This window comes from Microcaecilia unicolor, chromosome 8 (genome assembly GCF_901765095.1).
Source record: "Microcaecilia unicolor chromosome 8, aMicUni1.1, whole genome shotgun sequence".
In the NCBI taxonomy this organism is placed as follows: Eukaryota; Metazoa; Chordata; class Amphibia; order Gymnophiona; family Siphonopidae; genus Microcaecilia; species Microcaecilia unicolor.
Window position 1 is genome coordinate 205,877,415 of NC_044038.1, and position 19,267 is coordinate 205,896,681.

Consider the following 19,267-nt stretch of genomic DNA (forward strand, 5'->3'; position numbering starts at 1 on the left):
GAAGGTTGTTCCAGGCATAGGGTGAGGCGAGGCAGAATGAGCGGAGCCTGGAGTTGGCGGTGGTGGAGAAGGGTATTGAGAGGAGGGATTTGTCCTGTGAACGGAGGTTTCGGGCGGGAATGTAAGGGGAGATGAGGGTAGAGAGGTAGTGAGGGGCAGCAGACTGAGTGCATTTGTAGGTAAGAAGGAGAAGCTTGAACTGAATGCGGTATCTGATTGGAAGCCAGTGAAGTGACCTGAGGAGAGGGGTGATATGAGTATATCGGTTCTGGCGGAATATAAGACTTGCAGCAGAGTTCTGAACAGATTGAAGGGGGGATAGATGGCTAAGTGGGAGGCCGGTGAGGAGTAGTTTGCAGTTGTCAAGGCGAGAGGTAATGAGAGCGAGGACGAGAGTTCGGGTGGTGTGTTCAGAGAGGAAAGGGCGAATTTTGCTGATGTTGAAGAGGAAGAAGCGACAGGTCTTGGTTATCTGCTGGATATGCGCGGAGAAGGAGAGGGAGGAGTCGAAGACTCCGAGGTTGCGGGCGGATGAGACGGGGAGGCTGAGGGTGTTATCAACTGAGATAGAAAGTGGAGGAAGAGGAGAAGTTGGTTTTGGTGGAAAGACGATGAGCTCGGTGTTGGACATGTTCAGTTTCAGGTGGCGGTTGGATATCCAGGCAGCAAAGTCGGATAAGCAGGCCGATACCTTTGCCTGGGTCTCCGCGGTGATGTCTGGTGTGGAGAGATACAGCTGGGTGTCATCAGCATAGAGATGATACTGGAAGCCATGAGATGAGATGAGGGAGCCCAAGGAAGAGGTGTAGATTGAGAAGAGAAGGGGTCCAAGGACAGATCCCTGGGGAACACCAACAGATAGCGGGATGGGGGTGGAGGAAGATCCATGAGAGTGAACTCTGAAGGTGCGGTGGGAGAGATAGGAGGAGAACCAGGAGAGGACAGAGCCCTGGAACCCAAATGAGGACAGTGTGGCAAGGAGTAAATCATGATTGACAGTGTCAAAAGCGGCGGATAGATCGAGGAGGATGAGGATGGAGTAGTGGCCTCTGGATTTGGCAAGGAACAGGTCATTACAGACTTTTTAGAGAGTGCTGTTTCTGTCGAGTGAAGAGGGCGAAAACCGGATTGAAGTGGATCGAGGATGGCATGAGAGGAGAGAAAATCAAGGCAGCGGCTGTGAACGGCACACTCAAGTATTTTGGAGAGGAAGGGTAGGAGGGAGATGGGGAGGTAGTTGGAGGGACAGGTAGGGTCAAGTGATGGTTTTTTGAGAAGAGGTGTGACTACGGCGTGCTTGAAGGTGTCAGGGACAGTTGCAGTGGAGAGAGAGAGGTTGAGGATATGACAGATGGAAGGGGTGACAGTATGAGAGATGGTGGTAAGTAAGTTGGTGGGGATGGGATCAGAGGAACAGGTGGTGCATTTCGAAGAGGAAAGAAGGCGAGCGGTTTCCTCCTTGGTGATGTCAGGAAAGGAGGAGAAAGAGGCCTGGGTTGGTTGGTTGAGGGAGAGGGTTGAAGGGTGAAGAGGAGGAGATGGCTTGCTAGTGAAGTCAAGGTTGATCTTTTGCACCTTGTCGCGGAAGTAATCGGCCAGTGATTGAGGAGAGAGCGAGGGGTGGGTGGGAGCGGAGGGCACTTTGAGGAGGGGGTTAAGGGTGGCGAAGAGACGACGGGGGTTGGAGCTGAGAGAATTGGTCAATTGGGTGTAATAGTCCTGTTTGGCAAGGAATAGGGAGGAGTGGAAGGAGGATAGCATGAATTTGTAATGAAGGAAATCTGAATGGGTGCGAGATTTCCTCCAGAGGCGTTCGGCAGATCGGGCGCAGGAACGAAGGTAGCGGATGCAAGGGATCAGCCAAGGCTGGGGATTAGTACGCTTTGTGGGACGGGAGGTGGATGGTGCAAGGGTGTCCAGAGCAGAGGAGAGCGTGGCATTGTAAGTGGAGATAGCCTTGTCGACGGAGGTCATGATGGAGGGGAGGAGATTAGAAATACTAGAGGATAAGGTGGGAGGGTCAATAGCCTGGAGATTCCTGGAGGTAGTGGTTAGTGTAGGGCGGGACTGAGGGGGAGGGTGATGAAGTGTGAAGGTGATCAGGTGATGATCTGAGAGAGGAAGAGATGAGGCGCAAAAGTTGGATGGTGAGCAGGTAGAGGAGAGGACGAGGTCAAGACAATGGCCAGTTTGGTGAGTAGGGGTGGTGGAGCTCAGCTGGAGGTTGAAGGAGGATGTCAGAGTGAGGCAATGAAGAGAATGTGTATAGGGGCCATAAGTAGTGACTGAGGTGTTAAGCAACAGATAGAGCGGGGGGGGGGGGGGGGTGAAGAAGTGTGAAGGTGATCAGGTGAACAGTGTTCAGGGCAGGAGGCATCTGTTCCTTATCTATTAGGGCATTGAACACTGTAGTTAATGGATCTGCTATCTCCTCCCCCATGATTTTATAGAATTCCACCCTATAGCCATCTACCCCCGGTGCCTTAGCCAGTTCACTCTGGTTAATAACTATCAGTACCTCCTCTGACGTTAATAGGACAGTTAAGCCGCCGCTCATCCTGTGGTGAAATCACCGGCATCCTAACCTGATCTAAGTATAGATCCCCCGATAAGCCTTTGTCTTGTGAAGCCTCATATAGCCGTTTATAGTAATTGTAAAAAATCTCACTGATTTCCTTATCCGTGTGAACTCGTTCTCCCTGACTCGTCTTCATAGCTAAGATCCTAACCCTGCCTTGCTTAGCCGCTACCAGACGTGCCATCAGTCGACCCCCTTTATTCCCATACTTATAGAGCTGGAACTTATAATAAGTCTGCGACTTCACTGCCCTTTGGTGGAGGAGTTCATTTAATGCCGTCTGTAAAGACAATAATTGCTGTCTATTCACCAAGGAGGGCAGCTGACCATAACGTCTTCTAGTGGTGCATACTAAGAGGCATATTTTCAAAGCACTTTGGGAGGCTAAGTTCCATAGGTTTCTATGGAACTTTGGGAGGCTAAGTGCTTTGAAAATGAGCCTCTTTGTGACTCAACCACAGTATTTCTCGATCTCTAGCCTTACGTTTATGTGCCATATAACTAATGATCTCACCGCGGAGTACTGCCTTAGCCGCCTCCCAGTACAGTACTGGGTCTCCAGCGTGTTCTTCATTGTGAAGTTTGTAATCCCGCCACCTCTGATGGGGTAAGGCCTTGAATACCTGGTCCCGATAAAGCTCTAAGGGAAATACCCATCTCCATTTCGTTCTCCTCACCTCCTTTTGCGACCAGCTCATTTCCACCCAGGCATGATCAGAAACCATATAGGCTCCCAAAGCCAACCTCGCCACTGACCCAAACAGTTGCTCTGAAATCAGAAAATAATCAATACAAGCTTGTGTGCCATGTGCTCGAGAAAGATGTGTATAATCCTTCTCCTGCGGGTGGAGAATCTGCCAAACATCCACCAGCCCCACCTGATGGCAGAGATTAGGCAGCCCTCGAGTCTCCTGTCTAAGCTCATATCTCCGAGGCCCTGTGCTGTCCACCAAAGGGTCCATCACCATGTTGAAATCCCTGCCTACTATTATGGGCAAAGATGCTCCCGTTGACAGTTTTGGTGTAACCACCTTATAGAACTTCCGGTCATATTGATTCGTGGCATACACATTCCCAATCAAAATTTTTTGACGTTTTATACTAGCCTCGCATAGCAGAAATCTCCCACCTGGGTCCACGAAACGCAAATCCAGCGTGTCCACTATTCCTTTTCTAAACAAGATGGCACCCCCCGTTTTTCCCCTGAGCTGCGGATGCACATTCCTCCACCCACCAGGTTCGTAGTTTAGCGTGCTCAGAAGTGGATAAATGGGTTTCCTGAAGTAGGGCAATGTCTACTTTATGTGTCTGCAGGTGTTGCAAGATTTTAGATCGTTTAATAGGAGATGTGATGCCTCCTACATTCCATGTAACCACTTTCAGGGGTCCCAATTCACATATGATACCATCCCGCTAGATATACACCATTCCTGCAAAAAAGAGGGGCGTCCCAGCCACCGCCCCCCTTCAACCTCCCAAGTGAGCTTCCTTTTCTCCCTTCGAAACCCAACCAACATTGTCCCCCAGGTTCCTGTTTCCCCCCAACCACAAACCCCCCCACCCTCTCCCCTACTAACCCTGTCCAGTCCCTCTATCCCCAACCTCCCCTTTGAAACCCCCAAGCCTCTATATGAGGCCACCACGCATAACGCCACTTACCCCCAACCCCTATTTTAAACAAAGTTCAACAACATCCTCCCTTCCCCAATGGTTCCCCAACTGGTCAAATATCAACCTGCCCATGTATCAAATTCAAAAAGATACCAAACCAAGAAATAAAAAAAAAAAACACCTCTCTCATCACAGTTTCAAAGTAGCCTCCACGTCCCTGATAGTCAGCGTCCTCATTGCCCTTTCCCACCTGAGACCTCGAGGCTCATACATCTGTGATGCTCCTGTTTGACCCGGTCAACCCTTCTAATATTCATCTTTGCTCCAGGGCACAGGAACTGATGGAAATACTGCTCTGGCTGGCAAAATTTGCATCCATGATAACCATAGCAATCGCCTCAATCGCCGACACCCTTTGTGCTTTGTAATAGCCGCCAGAGAGGATCACAGGTTGGCTACTCATGGTTACTGCCCACTCCCCCATATTGTGTGATCCCCCCAAAATTGCCAGGTCCCCACACTGGACTAAGTAAGTTGTATGCTGATGAAATCCACTTAAACATTCAATTTGTAAATCCACCTCTGTTGGAGCATCCAAGTCTCATATCCCTTATTCCACAGATCATCCCTTAGTCACCTTGTCGTCCTTTCGATCATCTGGGCTCCACCAAGCTCAAGAAGGCTTGTGCTTGCTCCACTGTGGTGTAGGTCTTTGTCTCCGCCTGGTACGTGACTCTTAATTTAGCCGGGTATTGCAGTGCAAATTGGATTTTCATATCAAAATGTTTTGTGCATATAGGTGAAAATTTCCTCCTCTGCAGCGCCACTGCTGCTGAATAGTCTTGAAAGCACAAGACTTTTGTTTCCGTAGCGTAGCTCCTGATCTCTTCTCAAGGCCTGTAGTATAGCCTCCTTATGTGCAAAGTTTAGCAAGCGGCAAATCACCACCCGTGGGCATGCAGTCTCTGCGTGCTTGGGGCCCATACGATGTGCTCTTTCCACCTGGAGGATTCCTAGGTCTGCTGGGAGTTGTTCTTGCAGCCACTTTTCCAGAAACACCCATAGGTTAGAACTCTCCAACTCCTCTAGTAATCCCAGAAACCTTAAATTGTTCCTCCGGGATCTATTTTCGAGATCTGCGAGCTTCTCTTCATATCCTTCTACCATAGTTTTGAGCTTTGCATTTTCCGCCTCCATTTTTTGCACTCTGTCCTCTAGGGCTCTATGGCGTTGCTGAAATTCCTCCAGATCTTTGTTGAGTTGCCCCAAATTCTCCTGGACCAGAGTTAATTTACTATTAATGGGTCCTAGTCGTCTATCCAGCAACGGCTCCATGGCGCTCTTCACCTCTGCTGCAACCTCCGCCACCCACGCCGAACTTAAGGTGCTCGTGGCCGGGCTCGCTGGAGCTGCCATTTTCTCTTCGCCGACTCGTGTCTTCTCCTTATCCCTGTGGACGCACTTCGCCGCCATAAGGTCTCGGATTAGCCGACTATAAAGTTGCGCCCTGATATCAGACGATGGTGGCTTTAAGGAAAGCGGCTCGTTGTGAGGATAATCTCGCTGATTTTGAGGGTTTAACGGGTAAGCTAGCAGGAGCGGAGTTTTCAACAGCCGCTCCTGATCATGGTGTCACGTGATCCTCTTTTTTTTTTTTTTTTTTTTAAATTTAGCCCTGTATTGTACTGGTAGCCAGTGAAGTTTCTTTTTTTTTTTTTTTTTTTAATGGTATCACGTTACTTGCAACCTTCTATTAGACCCATAAAGAAGTGAATGGCACACATACTTGCAATATATCCAGCTGCAAAATATACCAAAACATTTCACAAGACCCCATAATTATTCACAAAGGAAAAATATTCAACATAAAGGAATCCTTCACATGCTCATCTTCCAATGTAGTATATGTCCAGTGTAAAAAATCTGATGAATGGTGCTATTTTGGAGAAACAAGCCAGGTGCTGAAGAAGAGATTTAATTTACATAGACGTCACGTGAAAAATGCCAGTGCCAACCAGGATGTTACCTCTGTGGGACAGCACTTTACAAAGCCAGAACACTGTACCAATGATTTTATGGTGAGAATACTGAAAGGAAACTATACGGGAACGTAAGACCTTTGAAGTAAAAATGATTAAATATTTTGACACCCACCAGACAGGACTTAACAAAGATCTGGGTTTTCTAGCCCATTATAAACCATGAAATTTCACAGCTTTTTCACCCTCTGATCACCATTCATATCTCCCTGTCCCTCATCCTCTTTACCCTCTTTGTTTCTCACCTAGCCCACCCCTCCCTCATCCCTTCAAACTGTCACTGAAATACTTTGATGTTTCATTTATATATGCTGTTACTTATCAAAATTTGCTTATTTCTGATCTGACGAAGAAGGGCTGCCTTTGAAAGCTAATAAAAAATGTATTAGTCCAATAAAAAAGGTACCATCTTATTTTCTTTTCTATGTTTATTTTATTCTATTTCTATTGATTACCTTTAAAAGTGGACTAACATGGCTACCACATCTCTCTACTCAATGTAAGGAGAGTCAGCTTAGTTCTCGCAAATAGTAGAAGCAGCTCTTGAAGGTTGCTTAGATTTGGGGAAGTGTTGAATCTAACTGTATTCCAAGGATCCTGACTTGTGATTTGAGGGGGAGTTCTTACTTCCCAAAAGATAATATCAAAAAATTTGCCCTTTCGTTTCTGAGCACACTACCGGAACCCTCATCCACACTCATATCACCTCTCGCTTAGACTATTGCATCTTGCTTCTCACATGTCTCCCACTTAGCCATCTCTCTCCTCTTCAGTCTGTTCAAAATTTTGCTACACGACTAATATTCCGCCAGTGTCATTATGCTCATATTAGCCCTCTCCTCAAGTCACTTCACTGGCTTCCTATCCGTTTCAGCATACAGTTCAAACTCTGCTTATTGACCTATAAGTGCATTAACTCTGCAGCTCCTCAGTACCTCTCCACTCTAATCTCTCCCTACATTCCTCCCCGGGAACTCCGTTCACTGGGTAAATCTCTCTTATCTGCACCCTTCTCCTCCACTTCTAACTCCAGACTCTGTTCCTTTTATCTTGCTGCACCATATGCCTGGAATAGACTTCCTGAGCCGGTACGTCAACCGCCATCTCTAGCCGTCTTCAAATCTAAGCTAAAAGCCCACCTTTTTGATGCTGTTTTTCACTCCTAACCCTTATTCACTTGTTCAGAACCCTTATTTTATCATCCTCACTTTAATATTCCCTTATCTCTTGTTTGTCCTGTTTGTCTGTCCTAATTAGATTGTAAGCTCTGTCGAGCAGGGATTGTCTCTTCATGTTCAAGTGTACAGCGCTGCGTAAGTCTAGTAGCACTTTAGAAATAAGTAGTAGTAGTAGTAGTAAAAGAGATTTTGATGTGAGGTACGTGTCCACTTGTGTTAAGAACCCAGAGAAACTCGGTTTTACTTGGGTTCAGGCAAAGTTTGTTGTGTTTAGTCCATTCTGAATTGATATTATACAGGTAATCAGTTTATTCAGGGCTGTAGGTAAGTCAGGATCAAAGCTTCTGATTTGTTCATTTTCACTTTGAAGTCTGCTGTAACTCTCCAGTTCCCGAGCCACCCCGGGTAGGGATTCTGAGGGGTCTGTTAAAGTAAGTAGGACATCGTCAGTGAAGATCATAATCTTATGCTACTCTGGCCCTTGGTGGATACCTACAATGACTCCCTATTCCCTAATAATTTGTGTCAAGGGTTTAATGCTGAGTTCAAAAAGCGGGGGGGAGGGGGGGGGGGAAAGTGCACACACCTTCCTCGTCTCGCGCTGTAAATAAAAAACGTAAGAATAGCCATACTGGGTCAGACCAATTGTCGTTCTAGCCCAAATCCTGTTTCCAACAGTGGCCAGTCCAGGTCACAAGTACCTGGCAGAAACCCAAGCAGTAGCAACATTCCATGCTATATATTGTCACAATTTTACCCTGACTTTGCCTCCTCGATCCAGAATCCAACAGCGACGTCCTCCCACACTTGGCATACGCCATGGCTGAACAAATTGGGGCTGGTTGCGGGACATGTGGGAGAGGGCATACCTAGGTGGCGTTGAGGCTGAGTGCTCTTAAAGAAACTCAGCCCCGTTTTCAGTGCCTTCGCAACGATCCTTGTTCCTGGTTCCTGCCAAGCCTTGTTCCTGGTTCCTGCTATAGCTTAGTTTCTGCTACTGCTACAGCCTTGTTCCTGGTCCCTGCTTGAGCCTCGTTCCTGCTTAAGCCTTGTTTCTGCCTTGCCTAAGCTCCAGGGTTCTTATTTTGCTAGTTCCCTGCTTTTGCCTTGTTTGTGGGCCTTGGAAGTGATCTGTCTGCTGCAGTTGGGCCTTGTAGCTGCCAGGCTTGACCAGGACCCAGCCAGGCTTGACCCTGCTTAGCTGCCTCTTCCTCCACACGACTGTTGCCTTCACTCCACAGCAATCGGGCTCCTCTGAGCCTTGGCTCCAGGCCCTGTGAACTCCCAGGACTTCCTCCTCCCTACTTTCCTTTACAGCTAGCCACCCTCTTACAGCCGCTTTTCGGGTTTGAGCCAGGGCTCCAATCTCCATCTGTTCCTCCCCTAGTCCTTCAGTAATCTCCATTTTATCCTCCTCTTCAACTTCCCCCGCCCCCAATCTCTCCAGCTGGCCCTCATCACCTTCCTCAGAGACCATTTCCCAATCTTCTATCTCCTCCCCTAACTCTTGCACAGCCGGGTGGGGAAGAGAAGGATTCTGGGACTGGTAGTTCCTCCCCTTCTTCCTTAACCCAGCCAACCTCTCTGCCTCCATTAGCCCAGCTTTCTGAATGTGGGTGTTGTGCACATGAAATCTGCCCCGTTGGGATTCCACGGCTCCCTGTACCCCCTTTCTTCGTGCCTTCCCGGATCCCCTTTCACCTGCACTCTCACAGCCTGCAACTGTGGCCCAAGGGCTCACTACCACAAACCACAACATATAATCAAACCATGGAAGTGTAAGATGGTAAATACTAGTGCACTGAGCAGTTCTGTGTCTATTGAATTGTTAAAGATGCAGAAAAGATTTGACAGTCAAACACGGCCCAAGTTGGATGCATCTACAAATTTCATGAAATTCTACTTGGGACTGTGTGTGCGCCAATAAAGTTTTAATTTATATTCATCCTGGAACAGATTTGTTTTGGTCACTTCCACTCCTTTGCTTCTATATTCAGATTACATTTATAACTAGATGTTTTTTTTTTAAAATGGCTATCTAAGATATTTTAGAGTGTCTTGGGCTAATTACATTGAACCAATTACAGAGTGGACATATTGTATTGTGTTTAATAGCGATACAATTAGTATAACAAATTATATCTCCAGGACGTGAGCCATTAAAACTCAGGAGGCCATTTGTCTTTGAGTAAGGTAGATAAGCCCCTGCCAACCTGTGTTTAATATACATCCCATATAATGCTGTAAACTGTAGTAGTTTCCTAGGAGGATTCAGGGTACTAAAAATTCCTGAATGGATGTGATATAAAACACTGTGCATATAAGACTGGTTTTGGAGTTGAACTAAAAAGAAAGTATGTTTAGGTTAGGTATTAGACTAGTGATTAACAGTTGAAGTTGAAAATGGGAGTTGAGTTCCCAACATGTTTATATGTCACAGAGGTGTCTTTTTGCCTGGTCAAGAGAAACTATGAAGGAGCAAGCTACAATAGTTTGTCACAGTGCTTAGCTCATACAGTATATTGAAAAGAGGGTGGAAAAATTGCTGAATTGGATGTGGAGGGTATTGTACCTGTGATAAGGCAAAGGGCTGAATGATAGGGATAATTGGTTGTATTGAGAATAACAATGCACACATTTTCCACCCAGTAAAACTGCATAATATTATAATATTTACATTTTCCTCTCTTTGTAGGTAAGATGCAAGTTTTGGAAAACTTTGTATCAAGAACATGTTCCTTAGTTGCTGATCTAAGAATGAATGTATTTATTCAGCAAGAGGTGATTAGGTTTTCCTATTTTTCTATGATATTTATATATTAAGGACAATTTTCAAGGCCATTTAACAACTAAATAAGTTGTATATGTACAATTATATTTACTAATGGAAATCGATTATCTGAAGATTGCCCTTGGTCTAGTTATATATGTATGCATAGGATTCCCCAATGTTCATGCTTCTAACTGCACATAGGGAAGCCATTCCTGGGGTTATGTTTTGATTTAAATTGGAAAATAGTATGCATGGATTGCCTGCACTAAACACAGGCACAAAAGTCTGTGGATCACAGGTTTCAAAGGGAAAATATGCACATACATTTTCTTGGTACAAAACTTGGAATATAGGTAAAAGAACCCACAGACTTTGCCCCAGAAAAGACAGTCTGAAAATTGCCATTTCCTTAACCAAACCACTCAAAAACCTGTGGGTTTGCCATCGACCAGCAGATGAGGACAGACCAGGGATTCTTAACCCAGTCCTCAGATTACATCAAGCCAGTGTGGTTTTCAGAAAACCCATAATCAACATGAATGAGATAGATATGCATGCAGATTTATCTCATGCATACTCATTATTGAAAACCTGATTGGCTAGATGTGTCTTGAGGACTGGGTTGAGAACCCCTTGTATTGAACCTCTTTTAGCTAGTAAAAGAGAAAAATATATGTTACCTGATAATTTGTGCTCTGCCCTGTAAAATTAACATGCAGCTATAGGTATTCAGTATGCCTCTCTCTTCACAGCAGATGGTTACAGGCCATGCAGCTCCTGAACTTCATCTAGGGAGAAGCTCCTTGAGCCAATTGGAGAACTGGTACCCAGCTGAGCAAGGGGTGCCCCTATTGCAAGTTTTGCTCCTTAAAAAAAAAAATGGAAAAAAGATGAAAAGGAGAATTTTGGAGCTTAGGGGCATCTCAGAGATTTCTTACCCTCTCCTCCCCAATTCTTGCAGGTTGTTTTCCTTTATCTGAAGACTAAAAGATAAGATGAAGGTTTGTAAGCAGTAATTTCTAACACAAGAGAAGTACCTTTGCTATGGACAACTTTCTATTGTAAGTAACCCGGGGGTTATTTTTCTGAGGACTCAGGGACAGAGGTCCACTATTCACTTGATCCACCCTGAGGGAGGTCAGGTTTGCATCCGTGCTTTAGAGGCAGTGGTTTAGCCACTCTTATTTCCCACAGTAGGTTGTAGCACACCAAGGTAAGTTTTTAGTTGTGGCTAATGTGCCCTGGTGAAATTCAGCATCTGGCTCCATGGAAGCCCTTGCAGAGGGCGTTGCTCCCACTGTGGAGACCAGCGCAGTTCGGCAAGTGAGTACACCTCGTGTCCTGGAAGGCAATCTTTGGTTTCAGATCATGGAGTAAGCCCTGCAGGGAACAAAAAAAAACTAATTCTGCTCAAAATGAAGAAACCTTGCTGAGTTAGTTCAGACTTGTGGTTCCAGACCTGAACCATAGGATGGTCAGCCATTGTGCCTCACTCCTCCTCTGAGGCAGGTTCTATCATAGCATCCCAATCAGATTGAGAGGGCTCACAGCAGATTTAGGACTTTAGGGAAGGTTTCCACAGGCTGCAGAAGTTTGTTCAGATTTTATAGGAACACCCAGGATAAAGGTGTGCTGCTGCAGTGTGTGCAGCCCATGTCACTCCTTGTGTGTAAGAATGAGACTAACAAGTTAGTTACTTCTTCCATTAAATGCCTGGTTGAAGAGCCAACTACTACTACTTAACATTTCTAAAGCGCTACTAGGGTTACGCAGTGCTGTACAGTTTAACAAAGAAGGACAGTCCCTGCTCAAAGGAGCTTACAATCTAATGGACAAAATGTGCAGACAATCAAATTGGGGCAGTCTACATTTCCTGAATAGAGGTATAATAGTTAGGTGCCGAAGGCGACATTGAAGAGGTGGGCTTTGAGCAAGGATTTGAAGATGGGCAGGGAGGGGGCTTGGCGTATGGGCTCAGGAAGTTTATTCCAAGCATAGGGAGAGGCGAGGCAGAAAGGGCGGAGCCTGGAATTGGCGGTGGTGGAGAAGGGTGCAGAGAGGAGGGATTTGTCCTGTGAGTGGAGGTTTCGGGTAGGAGCGTAAGGGGAGATAAGGGTAGAGGGGTAATGAGGGGCTGCAGATTGAGTGCATTTGTAGGTTAGTAGGAGAAGCTTGAACTGGATGCGGTACCTGATCGGAAGCCAGTGAAGTGACTTGAGGAGAGGGGCGATATGAGCATATCGGTCCAGGCGGAAGATAAGACGAGCAGCAGAGTTCTGAACGGATTGAAGGGGGGATAGATGGCTACGTGGGAGGCCAGTGAGGAGTAGGTTGCAGTAGTCAAGGAGAAGGTAATGAGAGAGTGGATGAGAGTTTGGGTGGTGTGCTCAGAGAGGAAAGGGTGAATTTTGCTGATGTTATAGAGAAAGAAGCGACAGGTCTTGGCTATCTGCTGGATATGCGCAGAGAAGGAGAGGGAGGAGTCGAAGATGATTCCGAGGTTGCGGGCGGATGAGACGGGGAGGATGAGGGTGCCATTGACTGAGATAGAAAGTGGAGGGAGAGGAGAAGTGGGTTTGGGTGGAAAGACAATAAGCTCTGTCTCGGCCATGTTCCGTTTCAGGTGGCGGTTGAACATCCAGGCAGCAATGTCGGATAAGCAGGCCGATACTTTGGCTTGGGTTTCCGCAGTGATGTCTGGTGTGGAGAGAGAAAGCTGGGTGTCGTCGGCATAGAGATGATATTGGAAACCATGAGATAAGATCAGGGAGCCCAGGGAAGAGGTGTAGATTGAAAAAAGAAGGGGTCCAAGGACAGATCCCTGAGGAACTCCGACAGAGAGCGGGATGGGGATGGAGGAAGATCCATGAGAATGTACTCTGAAGGTACGGTGGGAGAGAGAAGAGGAGAACCAGGAGAGGACAGAGCCCTGGAACCCACATGAGGACAGGGCGGCAAGAAGTAATTATGATTGACAGTGTCAAAAGCGGTGGATAGGTCTAGGAAGATGAGGATGGAGTAGTGACCTTTGGATTTGGCAAGGAACAGGTCATTACAGACTTTAGTGAGTGCTGTTTCTGTCGCGTGTAGAGGGCGAAAACCGGATTGAAGCGGATCGAGGATGGTATCAGAAGAGAGAAAATCAAGGCAGCGGCTGTGAACGGCGCGTTCAAGTATCTTGCAGAGGAAGGGTAGGAGGAAGATGGGGCGGTAGTTGGAGGGACAGTTGGGGTCTAATGATGGTTTTTTGAGGAGTGGTGTGACTACAGCATGTTTGAAGGTGTCAGGGACAGTTGCAGTGGAGAGAGAGAGGTTGATATGACAGATGGAGGGGGTGACAGTAGGGGAGATGGTGTTAAGTAAGTTGGTGGGGATGGGGTCAGAGGAACAGGTGGTGCATTTCGAAGAGGAAAGAAGGTGGGCAGTTTCCTCTTCGGTAATAATAGGAAAAGAGGAGAAGGAGGCCTGGGTTGGTTGGTTGAGGGAGTGGGTTAAAGGGTGAGGAGGAGGAGGTGGTTTGGTAGTGAATCCGAGGTTTATCGTCTGTACCTTGTCGCGGAAGTAGTCAGCCAGTGATTGAGGAGAGAGTGAGAGGGGGGGTGAGGAGGGAGTTAAGGGTGGCAAAGAGACGACGTGGGTTGGAGCTGAGGGAATTAGTTAATTGGGTGTAATAGTCCTGTTTGGCAAGGAATAGGGAGGACTGGAAGGAGGATAGCATGAATTTGTAATGAATGAAGTCAGTATGGGTGCGAGATTTCCTCCGGAGGCGTTCAGCAGATCGGGCGCAGGGGCGAAGGTATCGGATGGAAGGGGTCAGCCAGGGCTGGAGATTAGTACGCCTTGTGGGACAGGAGATGAATGGTGCAAGGGTGTCCAGAGCAGAGGAGAGAGTGGCATTGTAAGCGGAGACAGCCTTGTCGACAGACTCAGAGGACATGATGGAGGGGAGGAGATTAGCAATACTAGAGGTTAAGGTGGGAGGGTCGACGGCCTGGAGATTCCTGAAAGTAGTGGTTAGTGTAGGGCGGGACTGAGGGGGAGGGTGATGAAGTGTGAAGGTGATCAGGTGATGATCTGAGAGAGGAAGAGATGAGGCGCAGAAGTTGGAGGGTGAGCAGGTAGAGGAGAGGACGAGGTCAAGACAATGACCAGTTTGGTGAATAGGGGTGGTGGAGCTCAGCTGGAGGTTGAAGGAGGATGTCAGAGTGAGGCAATGAAGAGAATGTGAGAGTGAGGCAATGAAGAGAATGTGTATAGGGGCCATAAGTAGTGACTGAGGTGTTAAGCAACAGATAGAGCAGGAAAGCCGGACTGGAGGCTTAAACTGGAACAGCAGGCAGCAACTTGGAACAGAAGGGCTGGTGGGTAGACAGGTGGTTTGACAGGCAGAATGTTAGGTGGGGAGGTAGGTAGAAGGGCTGGCAGGTGGGTAGTTAGGTTGATAGGTAGGCAGGGGGCAGGCAGGTTGGTGGGCTGGGCTGGCAGGCAGGCAGGTTAATGGGCAGGGAGGCAGTTAGGTAGTTGTGCAGGCTTGAAGGCAGGCAAGTAGTTGGTGGGCTGACAAACAGGCAAGTTGATGGGCTGACAGGCAGGTTGGCTGATGGCAGGCAGGCAGGCTGGGGCAGATGCAATGTGACTGGAGCAAGCTGGAACGGATGGACTGGAACAAGCTGGAACAGGCGGACTGGAACAAGCTGGAACAAGCTGGAACAGATGGGCTGGAGCAAGTTGGAGCAGAAGACAACGGAGCAACAGGACTGGAACACGCTGGGACAGATGGACTGGAACAGGCTGTAACGGACGGACTGGAACAGGCTGTAACGGACGGACTGGAACAAGCTGGAACGAACGGACTGGGGCAAGCTGGCGCAGACGGTCTGGAACAAGCTGGAACAGATGAGCTGGGACGAGCTGGAGCAGAAGACAGCGGAACAGCAGGACCGGAACAAGCTGGAACAGACGGATTGGGACAAGCAGGAGCAGAAGAGAGCAGAGCAGCGGGCGCCGGGCTGGAACAAGCTGGGATAGGCGGACTGGAACAGGCCGGAGCCGAAGGACAGGAGCAAGCTGGAACAAAGGACTGGTGGCAAATGGACAGGGCAGCAGGGCAGAGGCAAGGGCCAGAGCCAGCAGGGATCACAAGGACATGAAAGATGGGCCTGAGGGAGAGGATCAACACGAGGGCCTAGGGATCAGCTGTCCCAGGTCTCCCCACTCCCCACGCCAGGAGGAATAGTGCTGCCTGAGGGAGAGGATCAACACGAGGGCCTTGGGATCAGCTGTCCGAGGTCTCCCCGCTCCCCACGCCAGAAGGAATAGTGCTGTAATCAAGGAGACTGCCAGCAGCACTCCCAAGCGCCGACGTCCATGCAGATGAGCTGCTACCCGCTGCCTCGCCACTTACCCAATCTTCTGACCCGCGCTGCTGCGGCCACCATGCAGCGGAATGGAGGAAGAATGACTGCCACGTGGACGCACGGTCCCGCGGCGCACAGCCTCCCGTCGATCGCACTACTCCCGCTGTTCTGAACCTCACACCCCGCACCGGTTGCCTATTGCCTCTCCGCCTGCTCCAGCGAGTGATGTGAAGCAGGAGGCGCAGGAACTAGGTTCCGCAGACCCAGGCCAGCCCAGCCAAGACCGATGGAGAGGTCACGGAAGCCGATCCAACGCTGATCCGACGCCCAGAGCCTCCCACAATACGGGGATGGAGGAAGACGACGGCGGGACCGGTCGGGAAGGGATCCAGGCGGTCGGGCTCACGGAGCTGGTCACAAGGCTGCCAGTTGGTCGGCCATCTTGTTTTCCACCTGCTTCCTGAAGTAGTGATAGTCTTGTGCTAAGCAGAGCCTTTTAGGCAGTGAATTCCAGAGTATGGGGGCTACTCTGGAGACGGCTCACTTGCGGGTATCAAATAGTGTAATGTCTTTTGGAGAAGGTGTGGTTAGTGATAGTCTTTGAGAGGACCTTAGTATCCTTGGTGGTGTGTAGAGGATCATCCTGTTCTTCAGGTACTCAGGGCCATTTCCTTTAAGGGCCTTGCAAATCAGACATAGAGTTTTAATTTAGCCCTGTATTTATTTATTTATTACTACATTTGTACCCTGTGCTTTCCCACATGTTGCAGGCTCAATGCGGCTTGCATAATAAATACAATTACAGAGAAGAATATTACAATTGTAGTAAACGAGTAGTTTGTAAGGTTTGAGAAAATGTGAGTTAGATGTAAATGCAAGCAAAGATGGGACAACAAAAGGAAAAGAGATAGGGAAGGTTAAGGAGTAGCGAGGATGGTAAGGAAAGATAGAGGGAAGTGGTAAGGAGTAGGAAGGAAGGTAAGGAAAGATAGGGAGATGGAGACAGGCATATTTTCAAAGCACTTAGCCTTCCAAAGTTCCATAGGTTTCTATGGAACTTTGGAAGGCTAAGTGCTTTGAAAATATGCCTCATAGTCTACAAGGATAACAGTCATCAGGATCAAGTAGCTGGTTTGAAAATTTAATTACAGACATTCGGATAAGCTTTCTTAAAGAGGTGGGTCTTCAACATTTTCCTGAAGGGTAGGTGGTCATTGATTTTCTGGATGGGTCTTGGCAGGGCGTTCCAAAGCTGGCATTATTGTACTGGTAGGCAATGAAGTTTTTTTGCAAAAATGGTGTGATGTGGTCACATTGCTTGCAACCTTCCATGAGTCTTGCTGGTGCAGGCCCTTTGTAGTCAGACCGTTGTATAGTGCATTGCAGTAATCCAGTCTTGATGTTATCATGGCATGCACAACTGGGATAAGATTTACCTTCTCGATGTAAGGAGAGAGGCAGCGTAGCTGTCGCAAATAGTAGAAGCAGCTCTTGAAGGTTGCTTGGATTTGGGGAATCAGAGTAAGTGTTGAATCTAACTGTATTCCAAGGTTCCTGACATGATTTGAGGGGGAGTTTGTACTTCCCAAAAGAGATTTTGATGTCAGGTATGTATCTACTTGTGTTAGGGACCTAGAGAAGCTCGGTTTTACTTGGGTTCAGGCAAAGTTTGTTGTGTTTAGCCCATTCTTGAATTGATGTTAGGTAATCAATTTATTCAAGACTGTAAGTGAGACAGGTTCAATGAGTATGAGTAGCTGCACATCAACCGCATAGATGTAGAACTGAGTGTCCATTGACAGAATCAGCTCAGCTAGTTGCTTGAGGTACATATAAGTACATAAGTACATAAGTAATGCCATACTGGGAAAAGACCAAGGGTCCATCGAGCCCAGCATCCTGTCCACGACAGCGGCCAATCCAGGCCAAGGGCACCTGGCAAGCTTCCCAAACATACAAATATTCTATACATGTTATTCCTGGAATTTTGGAAGAAGTGACAGTATCGATCCTTGTGATACCCCCGCAGGTCAGTGCCCATGGTGGTAATGAGTTTGGATTGTTGTCTGTCTGACAGATAGGATCTGAACCAGGGAAGTACTGTTCCATTGATACCTGTTTCTGGCAGTACTAACACCAAGACGAATCCCCTGTCTCGATTTCAGTGAAGAACATCAAGTAGGGATATGAGGACTGTTTCTGTTCCATAACTGGGTCTGAATCCAAATTGACATGGATCTAGCCAGTTTCTCTCTTCTAGCCAATCACTGAATTGAATATAGGCATTGTTCTATAAGTTTCCCTCTAAATGGGATGTTGTATACTGGCCGATAACTTTCAAGTTTGTCCCGGTCAAGGTTGTTTTTCTCTAACAAAGGGTGAACCACTGCCCTTTTTAATGCTGTTGTTATTGGCCCATTAGAGAGGCTTTAACAATTTTTGTGGTGCCTTCTATGAGGCCCATACTTGGCTGCCGCACTATCTTTGATGGGCAGGGGTTGAGGGAGCAGGTAGTTGGTTGAAGGTCTCTTAGGATTTTGTCAAGGCTCTCCTCTGTCATTGGGTTAAGTGTCCCATCTGTCTCTGTCAGGAGGGGGTGAGTTTGTGCACTCCTGGTTAACTGATTGGAGATTGGGTGGGATTGCCTGTAAATCCTTGCGGAGACTTTTAATTTTGTTGGCAAAGTATGCAGTAAAATCATTGCAGTTCAGTTTAGACTGGGCAGGCTAGTTCTGTTGTGGGGGTTGCAGTAAGCTGTTTACTGAATAACTGCTTAGTGTAATTTGGCAGCCTGTGCAATGCATATAAGCTAAAGACTTCTTTTTATATTAGACTAATATCCTTAATACCTTAGCAAGTTTTAAATTATTGAAAAACTAAAAAATGCTAAGATGGAGGCAGCAGTCCAGCAATGAGAGGGGTGCTATCCAGTCTTTTGCATTGAGTGTCACATGTATGATTATCTCCCATATGGTGAGCAGTTATATGTGTGTGCCCGATGCAAAGAGCTCCTAGTCTGTTCTCTTGAGGCTAGATTTAGCAGACTTGGAAGAGCTGAGGGAGACAGAGAGGTACATAGAGGAGACCTGCAGGTATGTTGTAGAGAAGTCCCACCTCCAGTCTGGCAGCTCCTGTGCTGCCTTGAAGGAGGGAAGTCTCTTGGAAGGAGAGCATCACCCTGGTGAAGTAGGAAGTAATCCTATAGCCAGAACCTGCCCACCAGGGGATGTACTATCCTATCGCACTGAGGATATGGCTCTAAAATTCTGCCCAGGCGGGAAGGGTTAGGACAGCTGTTGTAGTTGGTGATTTGATCATTAGGCATGTAGATAGCTGGGTGGCTGGTGTATGTGAGGATTGCCAGGTCACTTGCCTTCTTGGTTCGAAGGTGGTGTCACCTAGACAGGATCTTAGATAGTCTGGGGAGGAACTGGCTGTGTTGGTACATGTGGGTACCAATGACATAGGACAATGTGGGAGGGAAATTCTGGAAGCCAAATTTAGTCTCCTAGGCAGAAAGCTAAAATCCAGATCCTCCAGGGTAGCATTTTCAGAAATGCTCCCCGTTCCACGTGCAGGACCCAAAAGGCAGGCAGAGCTCCGAAGTCTCAGTGCATGGTTGAGACGATGGTGCAGGGATGAGGGATATAGATTTGTTAGGAACTGGGTGACAATCTGGGAAAGGGGGAAACTGTTCCGAAAGGATGGGCTCCACCTTAACTGGGATGGAA

The 19,267-nt window shown here is 47.5% G+C and overlaps 1 protein-coding gene across 1 annotated transcript in view; it reads left to right on the plus strand.

The window, feature by feature from the left end:
* The window catches only part of SYCP2 (synaptonemal complex protein 2), a 244,855-nt gene that overhangs the window by 49,999 nt on the left and 175,589 nt on the right, over positions 1 to 19,267 (plus strand). Inside the window, 1 exon segment of the mRNA XM_030213454.1 lies at positions 10,102 to 10,187. Coding sequence (XP_030069314.1) covers positions 10,102 to 10,187 — 86 coding nt within the window.